The sequence below is a fragment of the Leptosomus discolor genome, chromosome 2, assembly GCF_034619465.1.
Source record: "Leptosomus discolor isolate bLepDis1 chromosome 2, bLepDis1.hap2, whole genome shotgun sequence".
In the NCBI taxonomy this organism is placed as follows: domain Eukaryota; kingdom Metazoa; phylum Chordata; class Aves; order Leptosomiformes; family Leptosomidae; genus Leptosomus; species Leptosomus discolor.
The window spans coordinates 77,249,479-77,265,959 of NC_141392.1; the positions used below are offsets into that span (position 1 = coordinate 77,249,479).

Genomic DNA, 16,481 nt, shown 5'->3' on the forward strand with positions numbered 1-16,481 from the left:
TTCTGTGCCTGAATCTCCCATGATCATTATTTTAGCTCACCGAGCAGAAGATCAGAGCCTGGCACCAAAGGCCTGACACCCTGGGTACAAAACTCAGGCAGGCACTCGGCGTGCCCAGAGGTGTGCAGCTATAAGTTGCTGATGTTTTGTTCTGTCATGAGCTGTCCCAGCTCCTCACCAGTAAATCTCACTGCTGCAGCTGCCCCATACTGGGAGTGTCACAGGCTGGACTGCTGCTGCTGTGATGTACCAGGACAGTTTCAGAGCACTCTCTGGCTCCACCGCTTACAAAAGAGGCTTCATCTCCATCTTCACTTATGGCAGACTTCCCGTCTCTTACCATGGGCAGCACTGTGAAGTACACGTCACAGAGCTGTGTGGCCAGACTGATCCTGCAGCCAGTTCCTGTTGCATGAAGGATCTTGTCTGGGATGGCTGGGAAAAAGTGGAAATCACCTTGGCTGAGGAAGGTGAATTTGGGCTGGACATTTCTGACACAGAAGAAAAGTCAAAGTGTCTTCCTTCAGGAGATTGTTGATTACGCTGCAGATGAGAAGGTTGTTCATCAAAAAAAGTAGTTTTTTGAAGCAAAGAAAACTCTCTACCAGAAGAAGGGGGCTGAAGTCGGTGGGCACGCATGAATATAAGCACACATTGCTGCTTTCACTGGGCAGAGGCAATCGGAGAGGCTAACAGGAGAGCACACATGACCCTAGTCACCTCCTGTAGCCCATTTCCCCCTTTCTCTGCTGTATCTAGCGCTGCTGTGCTGGGGATGTTCAGGGGTATGTCCTGGCCTAGTCCTTTTAGTATCCATCCATGGATCTATTGCCCATCTAACCCCTTTATCAATTTGCTGATACCATCTGACTCCCCCGGCCTTGTGTACCTGCCAGCAACAAAAGTTCATGACTGTCTGTTTAAAGTATGTTTTAAACCACTCTCCTACTAGTTCCCTCTATTTTTGACCATGCCGATATTGCAATGCCTGTGAGCAGCTCTTCGCTTGGAAGCTTTGTCGTTGTCAGAGCTTTGTAAACCTCCAACAAGTCCCTTCTCGGCCCCCTCCTCTGCAGAGTCCCAGCCTGCCTTCTTGCTCCCTGTAAGATGATCTCCTTGATCACTTCAGTTGCCCTTCGCTGTGCCTCCGCGAGCTCCGCTCTCTCTGTCAAGGGTATATATCAACAAGCATCTGCTTTAGCCACAAGTGTGAGGTGTAGATCAGTTCAGCCAGTAGGTACTGGAAAGTCCCTTTTATTTTTGCCATGACTTCTCTTTGATACTTGCTTTTTAATCTTAATGAAAATCGATTTTTATCCTTTGCCTTCTGATACTTTAATCTAAACCCAGATGCTCTCGCCCCTGAAAAATAAGCAGAGGACAAAGTAAACTGGGGAACTGTAGTTAATTATCAACTGTTAATGAAAGCTGATAGAAAGACTCTGGAAGCCAGCACAAACCCCTGTGTCTAACATTGCAGTGACAGTTTTGCAACTATTTCTCGGGCAAATCTTGCATTGGTAGTGGCCAGGCAACGGTGTCAATGCGAATTTTGCCCCATTGCTGGCAGCATGATTGAGATTATTGAGGACTGAACAAAATGTCAGGGAAAGCCCTTCTTAAACATCCAAACAATATTTGTTAACAAAGTCCAGCCACAGTGAACAGACGGCAGCGTTATGCTGTGCTAAGCCGCTGTACCTTGGAGCAGGCTTGTGGTGTGGACTATAATATCACACTTCCTGAGCATTTTCTGAGCAGCAGAGGAGTAAACAATACTTCTAATGCGAAATCAGAGGTAAAATTAATTAGGTGGTGATAACCCTTTAAAAAAAAAAGGTATTTTGTGAGTTTCTGTGCAAAGACCATTTGAGCTCTAAGCTTCATAATCAGCTTGGAAAATAGTTTAAACCGCAGGAATCTTTGTGACTTATTTCTGTCTTCCCCAGTTTGCAAGGTCAACTATCAAAACAGACATTGTTTGAAGAGCTCTGAATGTCAAGTAGTAAGCACAATTTACAAATTATTTTCCATTTCTAAAGGCAGTGCTATTGCATCATTTTTAGTCCATGTTTAAAAATATGGCATAAAATAGTTAATTTAAACAAAAATAGGAAACTCAGAGGAAAAAAGGGGGAGGAGGACTTTTCAGATAATCCACTTACTGCATCTTTGTTGTGCCTATCCTCATAATACCCCGGAGTTCTAGTTGCTGGATTTAACCACAACACTTACTAATTTCCAGAGAAGCAGCAGGAGCACTCCAGTTGTTAGTATTCCCAACATTAGTGCCCTGTTCTGATGCCTGCAAAGCCCTGCACTTCCTCAAGGGCAAAACCCTCATGGCTGCTCCCTGTGTGAGACTGGGTGAAAGTCAGAGAAAAGGAGAGAGAGAAAGAAGAGAGAAAGAAAAAGAGGAAGAGAGAAAGATGAGAAAAGAGAAAGAAGGAAGAGGAGAAAGGTAAACATTTTGGACCTAGGTCAGTGGAAACCCTCAAGCCCTAGAGCACTGCTCAGCTTCAGTACTGCATCCCCACCATTACTCCCTCGCACCCAACAGGAAAGAAGTCAGTAGGCCAAAATGCCAACCAAACTGATTCCTGAAGTAACTCAGTCACTGGATTTTCTGCTAAGGGCGAGACTCCAGGGAATCACAGCCCAAAGGTCACAGATGAATTTACGAGGTGCATAAGCCCATCTTCCCACTCTCCTGGCCCTTCTGGCACCACACATTGCTCAGGAGCACTGTGGGGGTTTGGGCTGCCATTAACCTCTGTACAACTGAGACACAAGCTGCCAGCAACTGGCTCGAGTACCTTTTTCCTGAACTTGTCGCCTCTCAGCAGACCCCCTGCCCCCAGTTTCCTGTCATCTGTAATTACCCACCGCATGAAGTTCTGCAGTACTCACCACGCTGCCCAGGAAAGCTCCGTTTCCCCATCCTACAGATTTCCACATCACTGCCCTTCAGTGCTTCTCCCTCGCCTCCCCTATCCCATTGCTATTGGTCTGGCCCAATCCTCGTGCCTAGTCAGGAGTGGATCTGTGGAAGTTTTTGTGGAAATTGCACCAGGAATTAGGAAGCATGCCAAAGAGAATATGATACACATCTTCTCCCACCCTCTTTTGGAAGCAAACTGGACATTGGGGCACTGAAGAATGTGGTAATCCCAGCCAGAGGGAGTTACAAAATTGTGGTCACCCCAAGAAGAGTTTAAAACATGGAACCTTTCTTCCTTGTATGGTCATGTTAGATGTGCTGTACAGCTCAAGTCTTTTAGGGTTCTGGGCAACTGCTAGTTCTACACTCATCAAAACCAACATGCAAATCTGAAGAAGACAGGTCCACTGTGGTCCCAGGGTGGGCCACAAATTTGAATCTGGCTTGTCTGCCAGAAATAAATAAACCAGCAACAATAAAAAGTGCCAGCAAGAAGGGCAATGGTGTTTGCAGGGAAGTGGGTGCACTCACCCACTCTAGTGGAACTAGCTGCAGGCACCTTCCCTCCCATAGCGTATTTCTCTTCATGAGAGTCTTTTTTTGGTTCATGGCTCTTCAGGTTGGTCACACTCAACTTTTGCTGACCAGAACTAATTGAATGGACCGCCTTGTGTCACAAGACGCACACAGAGCAAGAACATTTCTAAAACAGCCGGGTCAAACACAAAGGCTCCTGTGTGACGCTGCCTGCGGAGTGGACCGGGAGCAGAACAAAGGCAGGGACCTGCCTGGCCACCCAACACTGCTGGGCAGCCTGAGGTGGGTCGTAGCTACACACGCAGTGCAGGTCCTTCTGCCTTTCTCGTTCCTGTAGCTGTTCCACGGCAACAGGTTTTTATGAAGTTCTTACAAAGAGCTTTTTTGTTAGCAAAGCCCATTTCAATGAAATATGCCATGCAAACCTGTTTTCCCTCTTTCTCACCTACACACACTAAGAGCTTTCTTCCTTTGCAGGTTTAATGACCCAGATATGCTAGATTATACAAAGTCACCTTGCATTTTGCTGGAAATGAATACACCTATAAAACTGGCAAAGCATTGAAAATCCATCACCTTCTTATCAGACTTGTTTGGCAATGGCTTGACCTGGAGAACTTCCCAGTGCTGTGTTGGATTGCCATTGTTGTAGAAAAAGTTAGTCAAAACTTAGCACCAGCAGCTTAAACATTACCGGCTAGAGTAGACAAAGCCGATAGATTGTGCTATAGGAAGGGTAACACCTGCATTACAACATGCCGAGCAGCAAACTGCAGAACCGGCCGAAACCGACTCAAGAGGATGTGAGACAGGACACAGAGCCCCTGTACAGTGCACAAGAAGGTGACCACTGAGCAACCACTCAGTAACGAAACAGCAAGTAAATCAAACCAATAAAAAGCAAGAAGACCCCAGACCTTACCATTACTAGTGCTCAGAAGTGTCGCGTGAGGGGTGGGAACTTAGATTGTAAGGGCACGATTGCCCAGGGCTTCCTTTGTTCGAGGTCCCTCTTCGAAGGCACCCAGCTTGAGCTGTAGCGCTATTAATAAAAGAGGCTTTATAGAAGAATCTCTTTTCAGCTTATTGATTGAGTGGAACCGTGGAGTCAAACCCTGTTTATGGCGGCTGGCATGTGCAATTTCCAGGACAGTTTGGCATCCCAGATGCACTCTAGGCAACCACTGTTGGACACTGGACCCTTTCATCTCCTAATATCCAGCTGCTGGCATCGAGTGAGTTCACCTGGGAACTCTGGGGATGGGAGGCGCTGACCAGTGCGTGTGGTGGCCTCGTGAAGGATCCTTTGACAAAAAGAAATTAACCTTACTACGACATATTCTGGAAGATGAAAAACCTTATCAAATGGATTTTTAGTACGTATGGGACAAGCGGGCATACGACTGCCACATAGAAGGTGGTCTGAAAAGTTCACAGAGAACCTGGGTTAGGGCTCTAGCTGTAACTAGATCTAGTCGTAAGTGATCCAACAGATACGCTTGCGGAATCTGCTACATCCTATGCACCCCCCCTCTCAACTTTCTTCTAATCCAGTTACTGCTTCTGCTAATGTTCTTCCAAATCCAGGTGCAATGGAGTCTGTAGTGGGGGGAGCTAACGGTCCTCCTCCAGTATCGCATGTATTTATTAATCAGCCCTGGAATCCAGGAGATTTAGCTGTGTGTGGGAGTAAAATGCCTAGATTGAGGGAAGATGTGGATCAGTGTGCCAAATTATTTTCAAACATTTGTACTGGATATAATCCACCATGGAGGGATACTCAAATATTATTGGAGTTATTTTGACCTGATGAAAGGGATAAAATAATTGAAAAGGAGGCAGAATTGATGCGACAGGCTGGGGGAAATAAGAATCCTTGGTTCACAAATGATTCAAATTGGGATTATAATGATGCAGGAGAGAAAGCCAACTGTCAGACAGCGATTTGGAATTTAGTGAAAGGTATTAGAGCTTGTGGAGAATTGGAAGTGAACTGGATGAAACTACAGGAATGTAGGAGGAGGCTAGATGAACACTCTAGTGACCATCGGGGATGGTTATGGAGAACTTTATTAAAATACGGAGGAATGACCATGCAGAACTTTAACAATGAGCCAGTGGCAAGTGTATTTGTTTATCAAGGTGGCCCAGATGCACGGAAATATTTCAAAGAACATAAGCCTGGGTGGCAATGGGAGACGTTACAAAAGATCCTAAGTGTGATAGTGTTTATGTTCGATGGACAGGAGGAAAAACATAGACTTGAACTTGAAAAGGAACGGGAAAAGCAACAGGAAGCTAGTTTTTCAGTGGCAGCACTGGCACAGTTTACAGTTAAGAGGGTGAGGTACGGGATTCCCTCTTGAAGAGAAGAAAACAGGGGAAGAGGTAGGTCAGATCAGAGATTTGAAAGAGGAATTTGAAGACTTAAAAATAACTGAGAGGAAAAGTGTCATTACTGTGGGAAGCTGGGTCACTGGCAAAGAGAATGCCCGCTTCATCCAAGCGGGTCTTGAAGGGAACTGGACATGGAAGGTGTAAAACAGGAATCAAGAACTAATCTGCAATGACTGGAGGCAGGGCCCTCAGAAGATTCTGTGGAAATTGGGGTCTATGGGATATGGAAAAGTCAGATGAATCATATGGGACATCTAATCGGGAAAACACAAGGAAAGGAAGTTGAATTTTTAGTCGACACAGGAGCAACACTTTCACTTTTAAATTTTGTACCGAACAGATCCATATCACAGGACAAAGTATTAATTCAAGGGTTAACGGGAAGAGGAGACACGTTTTAAGTAAACCATTACTATTAACAATAGGAAATAAAGGGGTGTGGGGAAGATTTGTAACAGCACAAGAATCCCCAGCTTGTTTATTAGGAAGAGATCTCCTCCAAACCCTAGCTTTACAATTACAATTACATCTATCACCTCGGGGTACTGATTTGACAATCGCGGGGGTATGCGTAACATCTGAAGCCCAGGATCCCGACCTAGAGATAGGAAAACCCTGAAAGCGGTGCCCAGTGAGCTGTGGAGTAAATCGGGAGCTGCCGCGGGACTGCTGGAATCGGCACAACCGACACCCGTGAAAACAAAGGGAGGCACGCCACCTGCTGTAAAGCAGCGTCCTGTCCCCGGGAGGCGGAGGAAAGCATTCAAACCCAAACAGATCAGTACTTTGCCCAAGGAATCTTGAAAGTGTGTGAATCCCCATATAATACCCCGATGTTACCAGTAAGAAAAAACAGATTGGATAAAGATGGGGATCCTGAATTTCGATTTGTTCAAGATTAACCTGTACGTTATTGTCCCACACCCCATAGTGCCAGATCCCTCTGCCGTACTCTTGCAAATACCGCATTGGGCTAAGGGTTTCCCTGTGATTGATTTGACCTCAGCATTCTTCAGTATTCCCATAGATGAAGAAAGCCAACCCTTGTCTGCTTTCACTTGGAAAGGACAATAGTCGGCGTGGACTCGCTTTCCACAGGGGTTTACTGTGTCTCTCATCATATTTTGTTAGATATTAAAAGAAGATTTAAAGGATACTGAGTTAGCTGGTGGATCAGTTTTAGTGCAATATGTAGATGATTTACTAATAGCTAGTAGAAATTACAATGACTGTTTAAAAGATACTATACATTTATGTACTGCCTTAGCAACCCAGGGACATCACACACCTCCGTCCAAGCTCCAGCTGTGTCAAAAGGAAGTAAAATATCTGGGATTCATTTTAAAGGAAGGACAGTGGGTAATAGATCCGGAAAGAGTAAAAGCTATAATTGAAAATCCTCATCCAGTTATGAAAAAACAGCTATGAGGGGTTTTAGGTGCAGTTGGGTTTTGCTGACTGTGGATACCAGGATTAGGAGAAGTAAGCAAACCTCTGACAGAAGCAATAAAAAATGAAGAAATAGAACCCATTACATGGGGGCCAGAACAGGAAAAAGCCTTTAGAGCTATAGAAGCGGCCTTGGCTTTGGCTCCAGCTTTAGGACTTCCAGACTACACAAACCCTTTTGATCTGTATATACATGAACAAAAAGGGCCGGCTAGTGGGGTGTTAATACAGAAATAAGGATCTCATCAAAGACCTGTGGCATATTATTCTGTTCAATTGGATCTGGTGGCAGCTGGATCTCCAACACGATTCAGATCAGTGGCGGCGGCAGCCTCAATAGTGGAAAAAAGTCAATCTTTAGTATTAGGTCACCCAATTATGATGTATGAGCCACGTGAAGTTGAATTACTTCTCGAGCAATACATGACACAAGCTTTTTCTCCCCAGTGTGCACAAAGATACAAACTAACTCTTTTTAAATGCGGATAATGTGACTCTACAGAGGTGTAATACACCAAACCCGGCAACACTACTACCCATACCTGAAGAAGGGGAAGAGTATCACTGATGTGACACCGTAATCCAGACTATCAGTAAATCACACGCAGATCTCACAGACCTCCCCTTATAAACCCCAGATCTTGTTTTATTCACAGATGAACCATCCTACTATTTACACGGGCCATGAAAGACTGCCTGCGCAATTGCGGACCACTGGTAGACGCCAGACCCCTTCCAGCAACAGTTTGTGCTCAAGGGGCAGAGTCGACTGTGTTAGCCCGAGCAGCTCACCTGGGGAGCAGAAAGCGAATAACCATCTGTACAGATTCAAGGTACGCTTTTGGTGTATGCCATGCAATAGGCATACTGTGGAAAGAACAGGGCTTTCTCACCTCCTTGGTGTAAAAGCTGTGACTAACGGAACAGAAATTCAGGACTCGTTGGGTGCAACTCAACTTCCCAAAGAAATTGCTGCGGTTCGCTGTCCAGCCCATACAAGGGACACTACCGTAACCACCAAAGGGAATGCCTTAGCTGACGCAGCAGCGAAAGCCATGGCTTGTCAACCTGCAGTGACGGTTATGGCAGTTGCTTTGGGTAAGAGCTCATGGCCCGATGCTGACCATCCAAAAGAATTATACCAATCACATGTGACAGGTGAAGAAAAGGAACAGTGGAAAAAGCGGAAGGTGAAGATGAATATGGACAATCGGGGGGGGGACACGGGGGGGGCGGGGAACCTGTCTTGCCACCTGATAACTATAACTAGATGGTTCCAAGGTAAAGCACATGGAGGAATGGAAGCAGTGGCTAATCCAGTACAGCAAGTACGGGCAGACCCAGGTGCCTATGCAGCCACTAAAAGAATTATTAATACCTGTCCTACCTGTCAAAAATTCTCAAATATAAAACCTGCATGTTTTTCCCATTCCAAAGATTGCAAATAGATTATGCTGATATGCCTGCAGTGTGTGGATATAAAGATTTGCTAGTGATAGTAGACTAATTATCAGGATGGGTAGAGGCTTTCCCAACAAGAAATGCAGACACTGGAGGAGTAACAAAAGCTCTCCTTAAAGAAATTATTCCTAGGAATGGAGTATCAGAACCTATTGAATCACGCAGAGGGTTGCATTTCACTGCAGAAATAATCGACCAACTTTATAACAGTTCAGGGACAGAAGAAAGATTGCACGCTCCTTATCACAAGCATCTGGGCAAGTAGAAGGAATGAATCGAACTATTAAGGGGAAAAGAGCTAAAATTTACACACATACAGGGTTAAAATGGCCAGAAGCACTAAATTTAGCCTTATGGGACATTCAGAATGCCCCAAGGCAACCCTTAGGAGAATTGCCCGCCAAAGTTCTTTTTGGGAGACATTTAGCTATGCTGGGAACTTATAGCCAAAACCAGTCTCTTGAATGGAGATGAGCACACCTTTTTAACATACCATGTTTTTAATTTGCAAGAAAGTTTCAAAATTAAACAGAAGCATGCTCAATGGTACCAACCCACAACTCCAGAGGTACAGGTACATGATCTGCAGCCTGGGGATAAAGTTTTAACAGAAGTGTTTTCCCATAAACCTAAACTGGAACCCAGGTGGGAGGGGCTGTATACTGTCTGACTAAGTTCTTGCTTTGCTGTGAATGCTACAGGGAAGGAAGCCTGGATCCACCACTCACGCATTCATGGCTACCTGAGGATCATTTAGTAGATGAACAACGACCAGCAACGGAGGAAATCTATCACAATTGCTACTTCGGAGACTGAATTTCTGAAGGACAAAGGAGTTGTGAATTCGTGTCATTTTGTTTCTTTTCCAGAGCTACTTGGACACAGGACTCCCCAAATGCCGGGCTAAGTGGACCATCTGAGACTGTTAATAAGGGGTTCTACCCCTCTTGGTAGCTATACCACCCTTACAGGAGAGCTTATGGGTAAAGTTACTAGCATTTGCTGTGCTTATTACACAAGTGAAGGGAATATCTAAGTCTGTACGGCCCCATTACGAGCGGAGAGAAAACCTCTATTTTACCTTGTCACAAACCATAGTCCAAACTACTAAGAGAACTAACTGTTGGACATGTACTCACCTCCCAAGTCACTCAGCTTCAAGCATTCCCCTGTTAGGGATCCCTATACCAAATAACTACTTTCCATTGAGACCACGCTGATTCACAACAATGGGAGGTAGCAACCCCAGGAGCAAAGAGCGAATAGCCAACATGTGTAAAACATCAGGCCCTCCCCAGTCAGCCAAGCTCCTGTCCAATGGTACTACCCTTGTGGGCAACTTTAATGATTGTAACCAAACAATGAATACAGGAATAGTGGGAATATCTGGGGACCCTTCCAGTACGCCTTGGCCTGTGCCTCAGGGAAAATGGAGGTTTTGGATACGTGGTAAGAGAGCTCACAAAACATTACCAGGAGATTGGTTGGGAACTTGTAGCTTAGGAGCCGTTACTCCTAATATTTCTGTGTTGTCAAATTTGACTATGGATTCAGGATCACGGTTACAAATATTTGTTCATAGGACCAAACGTAGTAATGCACTAACAGAAAGGCCAACCACATTCCGCTCTTTTGCTAGACGGTTTCCTCCCTGGTTGGGAGTGAGTGAATTAGAAAAGGCCTTAGGTAACATCTCAGCAGCAACAGAAATTCTTGGCAATAATACTGCTGATGCAATTACGGCATTACAAGAAGAGGTTTTGCAACTCTCCAAAATTACACTGCAAAACAGAATGGCATTAGATACTTCGTTAGCTTCACAAGGGGGAGTATGTACAACTACTGATACCAGTTGTTGCATGTACACTGACCAGAGTGGAAGGATTGCAGATGATGTCTGGAAGTTGGGGGAACAAGTAAAATTAATGCATAAAGTAAAATTGGGCATTCCAGGAAATATGGTCTTGGCTCCCCTCCTGGGTACCAGGTTTAGGAGCCTGTGCAAAACAAATTCTTTATGGGTTATTACTTTTTATAATGATCTTTGTAATACTGTTAGTTCATATTCAATGTTGTAACATTTGCTGTACTCAACTGTGCTCACACCTTAAAGGCTACAAATATTCTGCTCCCATATGATAACAGGAATGTTAATAAAAAGAAAGGGAGGACTGTTGTAGAAAAAGTTAGTCAAAACTTAGCACCAGCAGCTTAAACATTACTGGCCAGAGTAGACAAAGCCGATAGATTGTGCTATAGGAAGGGTAACACCTGCATTACAACATGCCGAGCAGCGAACTGCAGAAGCGGCCAAAACTGACCCAAGAGGATGTGAGACAGGACACAGAGCCCCTGTACAGTGCACAAGAACGTGACCACTGAGCAACGAAACAGCAAGCAAATCAAACCAATAAAAAGCAAGAAGACCCCAGACCTTACCATTACTAGTGCTCAGAAGTGTCGCGTGAGGGGTGGGAACTTAGATTGTAAGGGCACGATTGCCCAGGGCTTCCTTTGTTCGAGGTCCCTCTTCGAAGGCACCCAGCTCGAGCTGTAGCGCTATTAATAAAAGGGGCTTTATAGAAGAATCTCTTTTCAGCTTATTGATTGAGTGGAACCGTGGAGTCAAACCCTGTTTATGGCGGCTGGCATGTGCAATTTCCAGAACACCATCTGCCAGCCAGTCCCTATCTCTGGAAATCCCTGCTCTCGAGGCTCCATCGGCTGCAGGAAGGCAGTCCACCACCTCACAGAAGATCAGGACGGTCATGACATCTGGGACACAAGTTCCCACAGCTGTGGGCATATCTGCTAGACTGTAATTTTCATTTCACAATCATAAAATCTTCCATTCCGTTTGGAAATTATGTATCTGTTACAGCTGAAATGTTCTAAATTTCACCATTCCTACCTGCTAAATCAGTCTGGCTGTCAGCTTTGGCACATTACCAGGTTTGTCGTTGCTTTTCTTCCATAGAGATTATGGGATCTTGTCAAAGCACTCTCTCCTGCCAGCAATTTGGGTCTCCGGCTTTTGTGATTACGAATCAAGGCAGGAATGAACTCAGTAGGCTGCATTTTTGTAACATTCCCTCGGTAAAAGCCTGGAGGTGCACACTTGTTAGAGGCAGTCAGCAGCTGACAATCTCCCACGAGATCGGAAACATCACCAGCGGACGTGCAAGAGATGCCGGCGACTGTGAAACCACTGCGGGAACAACCATGTGCCTAACACCAAGCAATTTGAACCTGGTGCAGGGTGGCGAAGGGGAGCAGATCCTGCCCACGTGGAATGGCCCACTGCAACTGCTAGTAGCATGACAGTGCTGTGTTGCAAGAAAGAGCGCTTTTCTGTGTTGACACATTGGGTGCTTGAAGTACTTTGAGAGCATTTTGGGAAGATCAAATTCCTCTCGTTTAGAAATAGCTATCAACTGATGAGTTCCCATAGTGCTGCTTTCACCTGCAGCGGACCCAGCTGCCCCTGAAATCCAAGCAGGTGGGGTTGTTTTTGCCCGGGTGACCTTCCAGACAGGCCGTGAGCGGAAAAAGCATCATTGCTTCTCCCTTTCCCCTGGGAAGCAAGAGTTCGCCATCACTGCCTATGGGGAAGTTGTGTACCTAAGGAATGTCACTCAAACCGTTGAGGTTTATGCTAGAACGGTCTCTGCTCATTGCTATTCAGTTACTGGGCATCCCACCTCCTGCCTGGGGAGCCCTGCACTACCAGAGCTGGACAGAAGGAATTATTTTTCTTGGGCTGTCCTTTCCAGTGGCTTCTGGCTAACAGCTGGAATGGGCTGGCAGGGGGAAAGGAGGGACAGGATGAGGCCAAGAGCAGCCCCCTAGGATTCCCTCACCAGATCAGCTAATGCCACAGGCAACCCCCTCACACGCCAACAGGGCAAAGGGGCGGTGTTGCCACCAACTGACAGAAAATCCATAGCTGGGCTCCAAAACAATGGCATTACGAAGCAGTCTCATCATCTGCAGCACGAGTGATGCCTGCTTTCCTCCTGATCTGGCTCCTGTGATCAGCTGAACGCATCGTCCAGAGATTTCCCACAGGGCACTTACCCACACTGCCTCCAGTGTGGATTTTACAGTGTCTAGTAAGATCTTAGCTCACCCATTGCTGGTCTTTCAAGCTGGTGCACCCACAAGCCTTCCTCATCTAACAGGTTGCTTTCACAAAACCTGTAGGAGCTTAATCATCTTTGAGAGCTCTGCCCCTCTATCGACCGAAGAAAGAGACTCAGCAGACGAACTCTGTTGCAGAAAGAGCATTTCCCCTGCTTACAAAACTGGACTAAGTACACGTGTAGGTTTTTACCTGTCTTGCATCTCTCTTAGCATACAGAAGCTTTTTGCTGCCTCACTGGGAAACATTAAGGACTAGAAACCCACAGAGGGAGATGAGTTTCGTGCATTTGGGTATCTTCCAAAACAGCTGCTGCAAGAGTTGCTGTAGCTGCAGAGGGTGTACAATACTCAAAGGCAGTGTATATAGCAAAAGACATAGCAGGAAACATCTTAAACTTTGCCTATGAACTCTACAAGGATCTAATTGGGAACAATTACAAAGAGTACCAAAGAAAAAATATTTTTTCTAAAACTTTTTAATTAACACAAAATGCTTTCCCAGAAAAATTAAAGAGCTTTCTTCCATCTATGGATAACTCTATCACAGCACCAGGACATTTGGTGCCACTTGTTGGTTATTACCTTTCTCTCACCTTTCTTTCCACTTTCCACATCAGTTGTCATTAATGTTGTGACAGCACTTCTTTGCCACGAAGATATGCCTAACTCCTGTTTGATGCCATCACAACTTCTGTGTCATGTTGTCCCATTCACCAAAATTATAAGTACTGAAATTGTGAGATGTTTATGAGATCACATTTATGAGTGGCTGTGCACTGGACCGTGAAGTTGCAGAGAGGGCATGTTCTCACGAATGGGCACGATTAGCAGCCTTTTCTACTTCAGAGAGGTAGTTTGCCATCAATGGCGTGATGAACGCCAAGACAGCATCTGCCTTTTGATTTCACACCTTTCGGGTCACTTCCTCTTCTCAGCATATGATAATTCCTGCAACTAAATTATGAATTAGACACATTTTAAATGTTTGCCCTCACATGGCTGCTCAGGGTCCACCCTCCAAATCCTGAGGACTTCAAAAGTCTCAACTACTTTCCTTATCTAGGTTCTCAACATCTCAAGAACACCGTGCCTTTTGGTCCCTTATTTACCCCCGAATGCTGCTTCCCGGCTCCTACCCTCACCTCCTCCCTCTCTTCCCCAGCCCTGTTCCCGCAGCCTTCCCCGCTCCCGTGCCCGCCGCAGGCGGCGCTGCCCCGACCCCCGCCGCCCCCGCGGCCCAGCCTCCATCGCACTTGGGGTAAGACCAGCACCGCCCCTAGAAGCACTCCTGCAAACCGCCAGCCGCGCCCCCCCCCCCTCCCCCCCCGCCCCAAGGCCCCAGCAGCTCCCGAGGACGCCCTTTTGGCGGGGGGATGAGGGTAATGAACAACGGGAGGCAGGCGGGCCGCTACTTCGGGGCAGGGGCGCCATCTTGCGGACAAAGAGGCGGCGGCCCGAGGGCAAGGAGGGCGTCAGCACTTCGCGGCCTGCAGGCCATGGCTCTCGGCCACCCGCCCGGGGTCACGACGCCCCTCGGGACGGGGACAGCGACGGGGACAGTGAAAGGACGGGGCCGAGGCCGCGACGAGCCGGGCCGGGCCGGGCCGTGTCCGCCCCCCGGGCCCCTCAGGCGGCTCGCGCTGCGCGGCGCAAGGCGAGGGGCGGGCCTTTCGGCGAGCCAATCAGCAGCCGGGCGGGGGTGGGGGGGGGCCGCGCGCGCGCGCGCGCCGCCCGTGACGCCACCGCGGCTATGGTGGCTGCACAGTGACACGTCTCCTTTCGCGGCGGCGCCCGGGGAGGGGGCGGGGGGAGCGCCCGTTCTCGCGGGATCCCGGAGCGGCTGTGCTCGGCCCCGCGCGAGCCGGGGCGGCGAGACCGGGCCGCCGGCGGGGACGCCAGCGGCGGGGGTAGGCGGGCGGCGCGGGGCGGCGCGGCGCTGAACGGCCATGGCGGGGCAGCAGTTCCAGTACGACGACAGCGGCAACACGTTCTTCTACTTCCTCACCAGCTTCGTGGGGCTCATCGTCATCCCCGCCACCTACTACCTGTGGCCGCGGGACCAGCACGCCGGTGAGCGGCCCTGCCCCGGGCCCGGCCTGCGCCTCCGCCTGCCGCCACGGGCCTCCCCTCCCCCTGCTCCCCCCGCCGGCGGCGGCCCGCGCCCGCGCCCCGCGCCCGATCGGGGCCGCGCCGGGCCGTGCTTCCCGCGGGGCTGGGCCCGCAGCGGCGCCGCTCCGCTCCGCCCCGGCCCGCCTGGAGCGCCCGGCCGGCCCTGGGGGGAGCCCGGCGGAGCGCGACCCCGGGGGCTGCCGCTTCTGGGCGGCGCCGGGCTCGCGTCTTAGTCGCTGTCAGCCATTTAGCGGTAGCCGGGGGCAGACGGCAAGCGGGAGGGTCCGAGCCCGCCTCCCCGAAAGCGCGCTCTGCCCCGCGCCTCTGCTCCTGCAGAGTCATCGCTGCGCTGGGGTCTAATGCTTTGTTTTGTTGTTGCGGTTTTTTTCCTCTTCCCGGGCCGTTTCAGGGCGAATGACCTAATTTTTCATCGTGGGAAAAGAATAAACTATTGGGTTGAGGCCAAAGGGGAAAAGTTACCAGGCTCTGCTTTTACATGCCGTAAGGTCACAGCAAGTGTGAAAATGGGGCTTTAATTTTTCCCTGCAAATCATGGTTAAATGTCCGAGGTGCTAGATTTTCTGTTCCGCCGTTCGTGATTTTGTTTTGTGGCCTCAAGCAGTGTTAGAAAGTTTCTCTGAATACTTCTAAATTTAATTTCCATAGTCATTTGCCTCTTTGTCTTTCCTGCATCCCTCTGTTCTTGGGAGGGAGAAGGCATTTTGGTATATAGGCTGTACAGGAACATTTTAACTGCAATTTTAAGATAAAAAAGGCTGTAGAAATTGTGTTTAAAGGCAGGATATTAAATGCTGAGTGGAACAGGAGTGCTTGATGCTTATTCCCGTCACTGAAACTACTGACCTTTGAAGAACCCTTGTGCTTTGCAATCTGAGAAAAAGCCCTTTTGTTCACTGCACCTTTTTACATTCAATATCTGGTGGTTTTTTAGCGTTTGGTTGTGTAGTTCTGTTTAACTTAGTTTGATATATAAAAGAAATACTCAACAATGAAGTCTTGCTGCTATACCTTCTACTAAGGAGTACATAGAAAAAAAGTGATAGAACAAATGCTGTTTTGGTGCTAAATCTTAGCTGTTTGTAGTCTTGGTTGCTGACAAGCGTGCCTGTGGCCTCTGGCAGGGCACTGGCTAGAGAACCTCTTTGGAGGATTGATCTCTGTCCTTCAGATACTACTTGTTGTACAGCTGAGGAGTTCTTTCTGTTGGAAAGAAAGGTTTCTCTAACTTGTCTTTCTGAGTCTTGACTGTTGCAAGAGGGAGGCGTTACTGTTGTTGAAGACGTTTTGTAATCTTTGGGTTGTTTTTAAGGAGTGGAGGATCAGAGAGAGAAGATAACTTTACTTCTGTAACCTTTCTCCAAAGCTCAAGATTTTTTTTTTTTTTTTCGGATGAAGGGTGGGAAAAAATCGCTCTTTCTCTTGA

At 47.6% G+C, this 16,481-nt stretch overlaps 1 protein-coding gene across 2 annotated transcripts in view; it reads left to right on the forward strand.

Moving 5' to 3' along the window:
* The first annotated feature begins 14,864 nt into the window (after positions 1–14,864).
* Positions 14,865–16,481, forward strand: part of SEC63 (SEC63 protein translocation regulator) — a 59,208-nt gene continuing 57,591 nt past the window's right edge. For both annotated transcript variants that reach the window (XM_086482443.1, XM_086482442.1), the window contains exon 1: positions 14,865–14,998. In XM_086482443.1, coding sequence (XP_086338569.1) covers positions 14,875–14,998 — 124 coding nt within the window. In that variant the 5' untranslated portion in view covers positions 14,865–14,874. The remainder of the gene's footprint in view (positions 14,999–16,481) is intronic.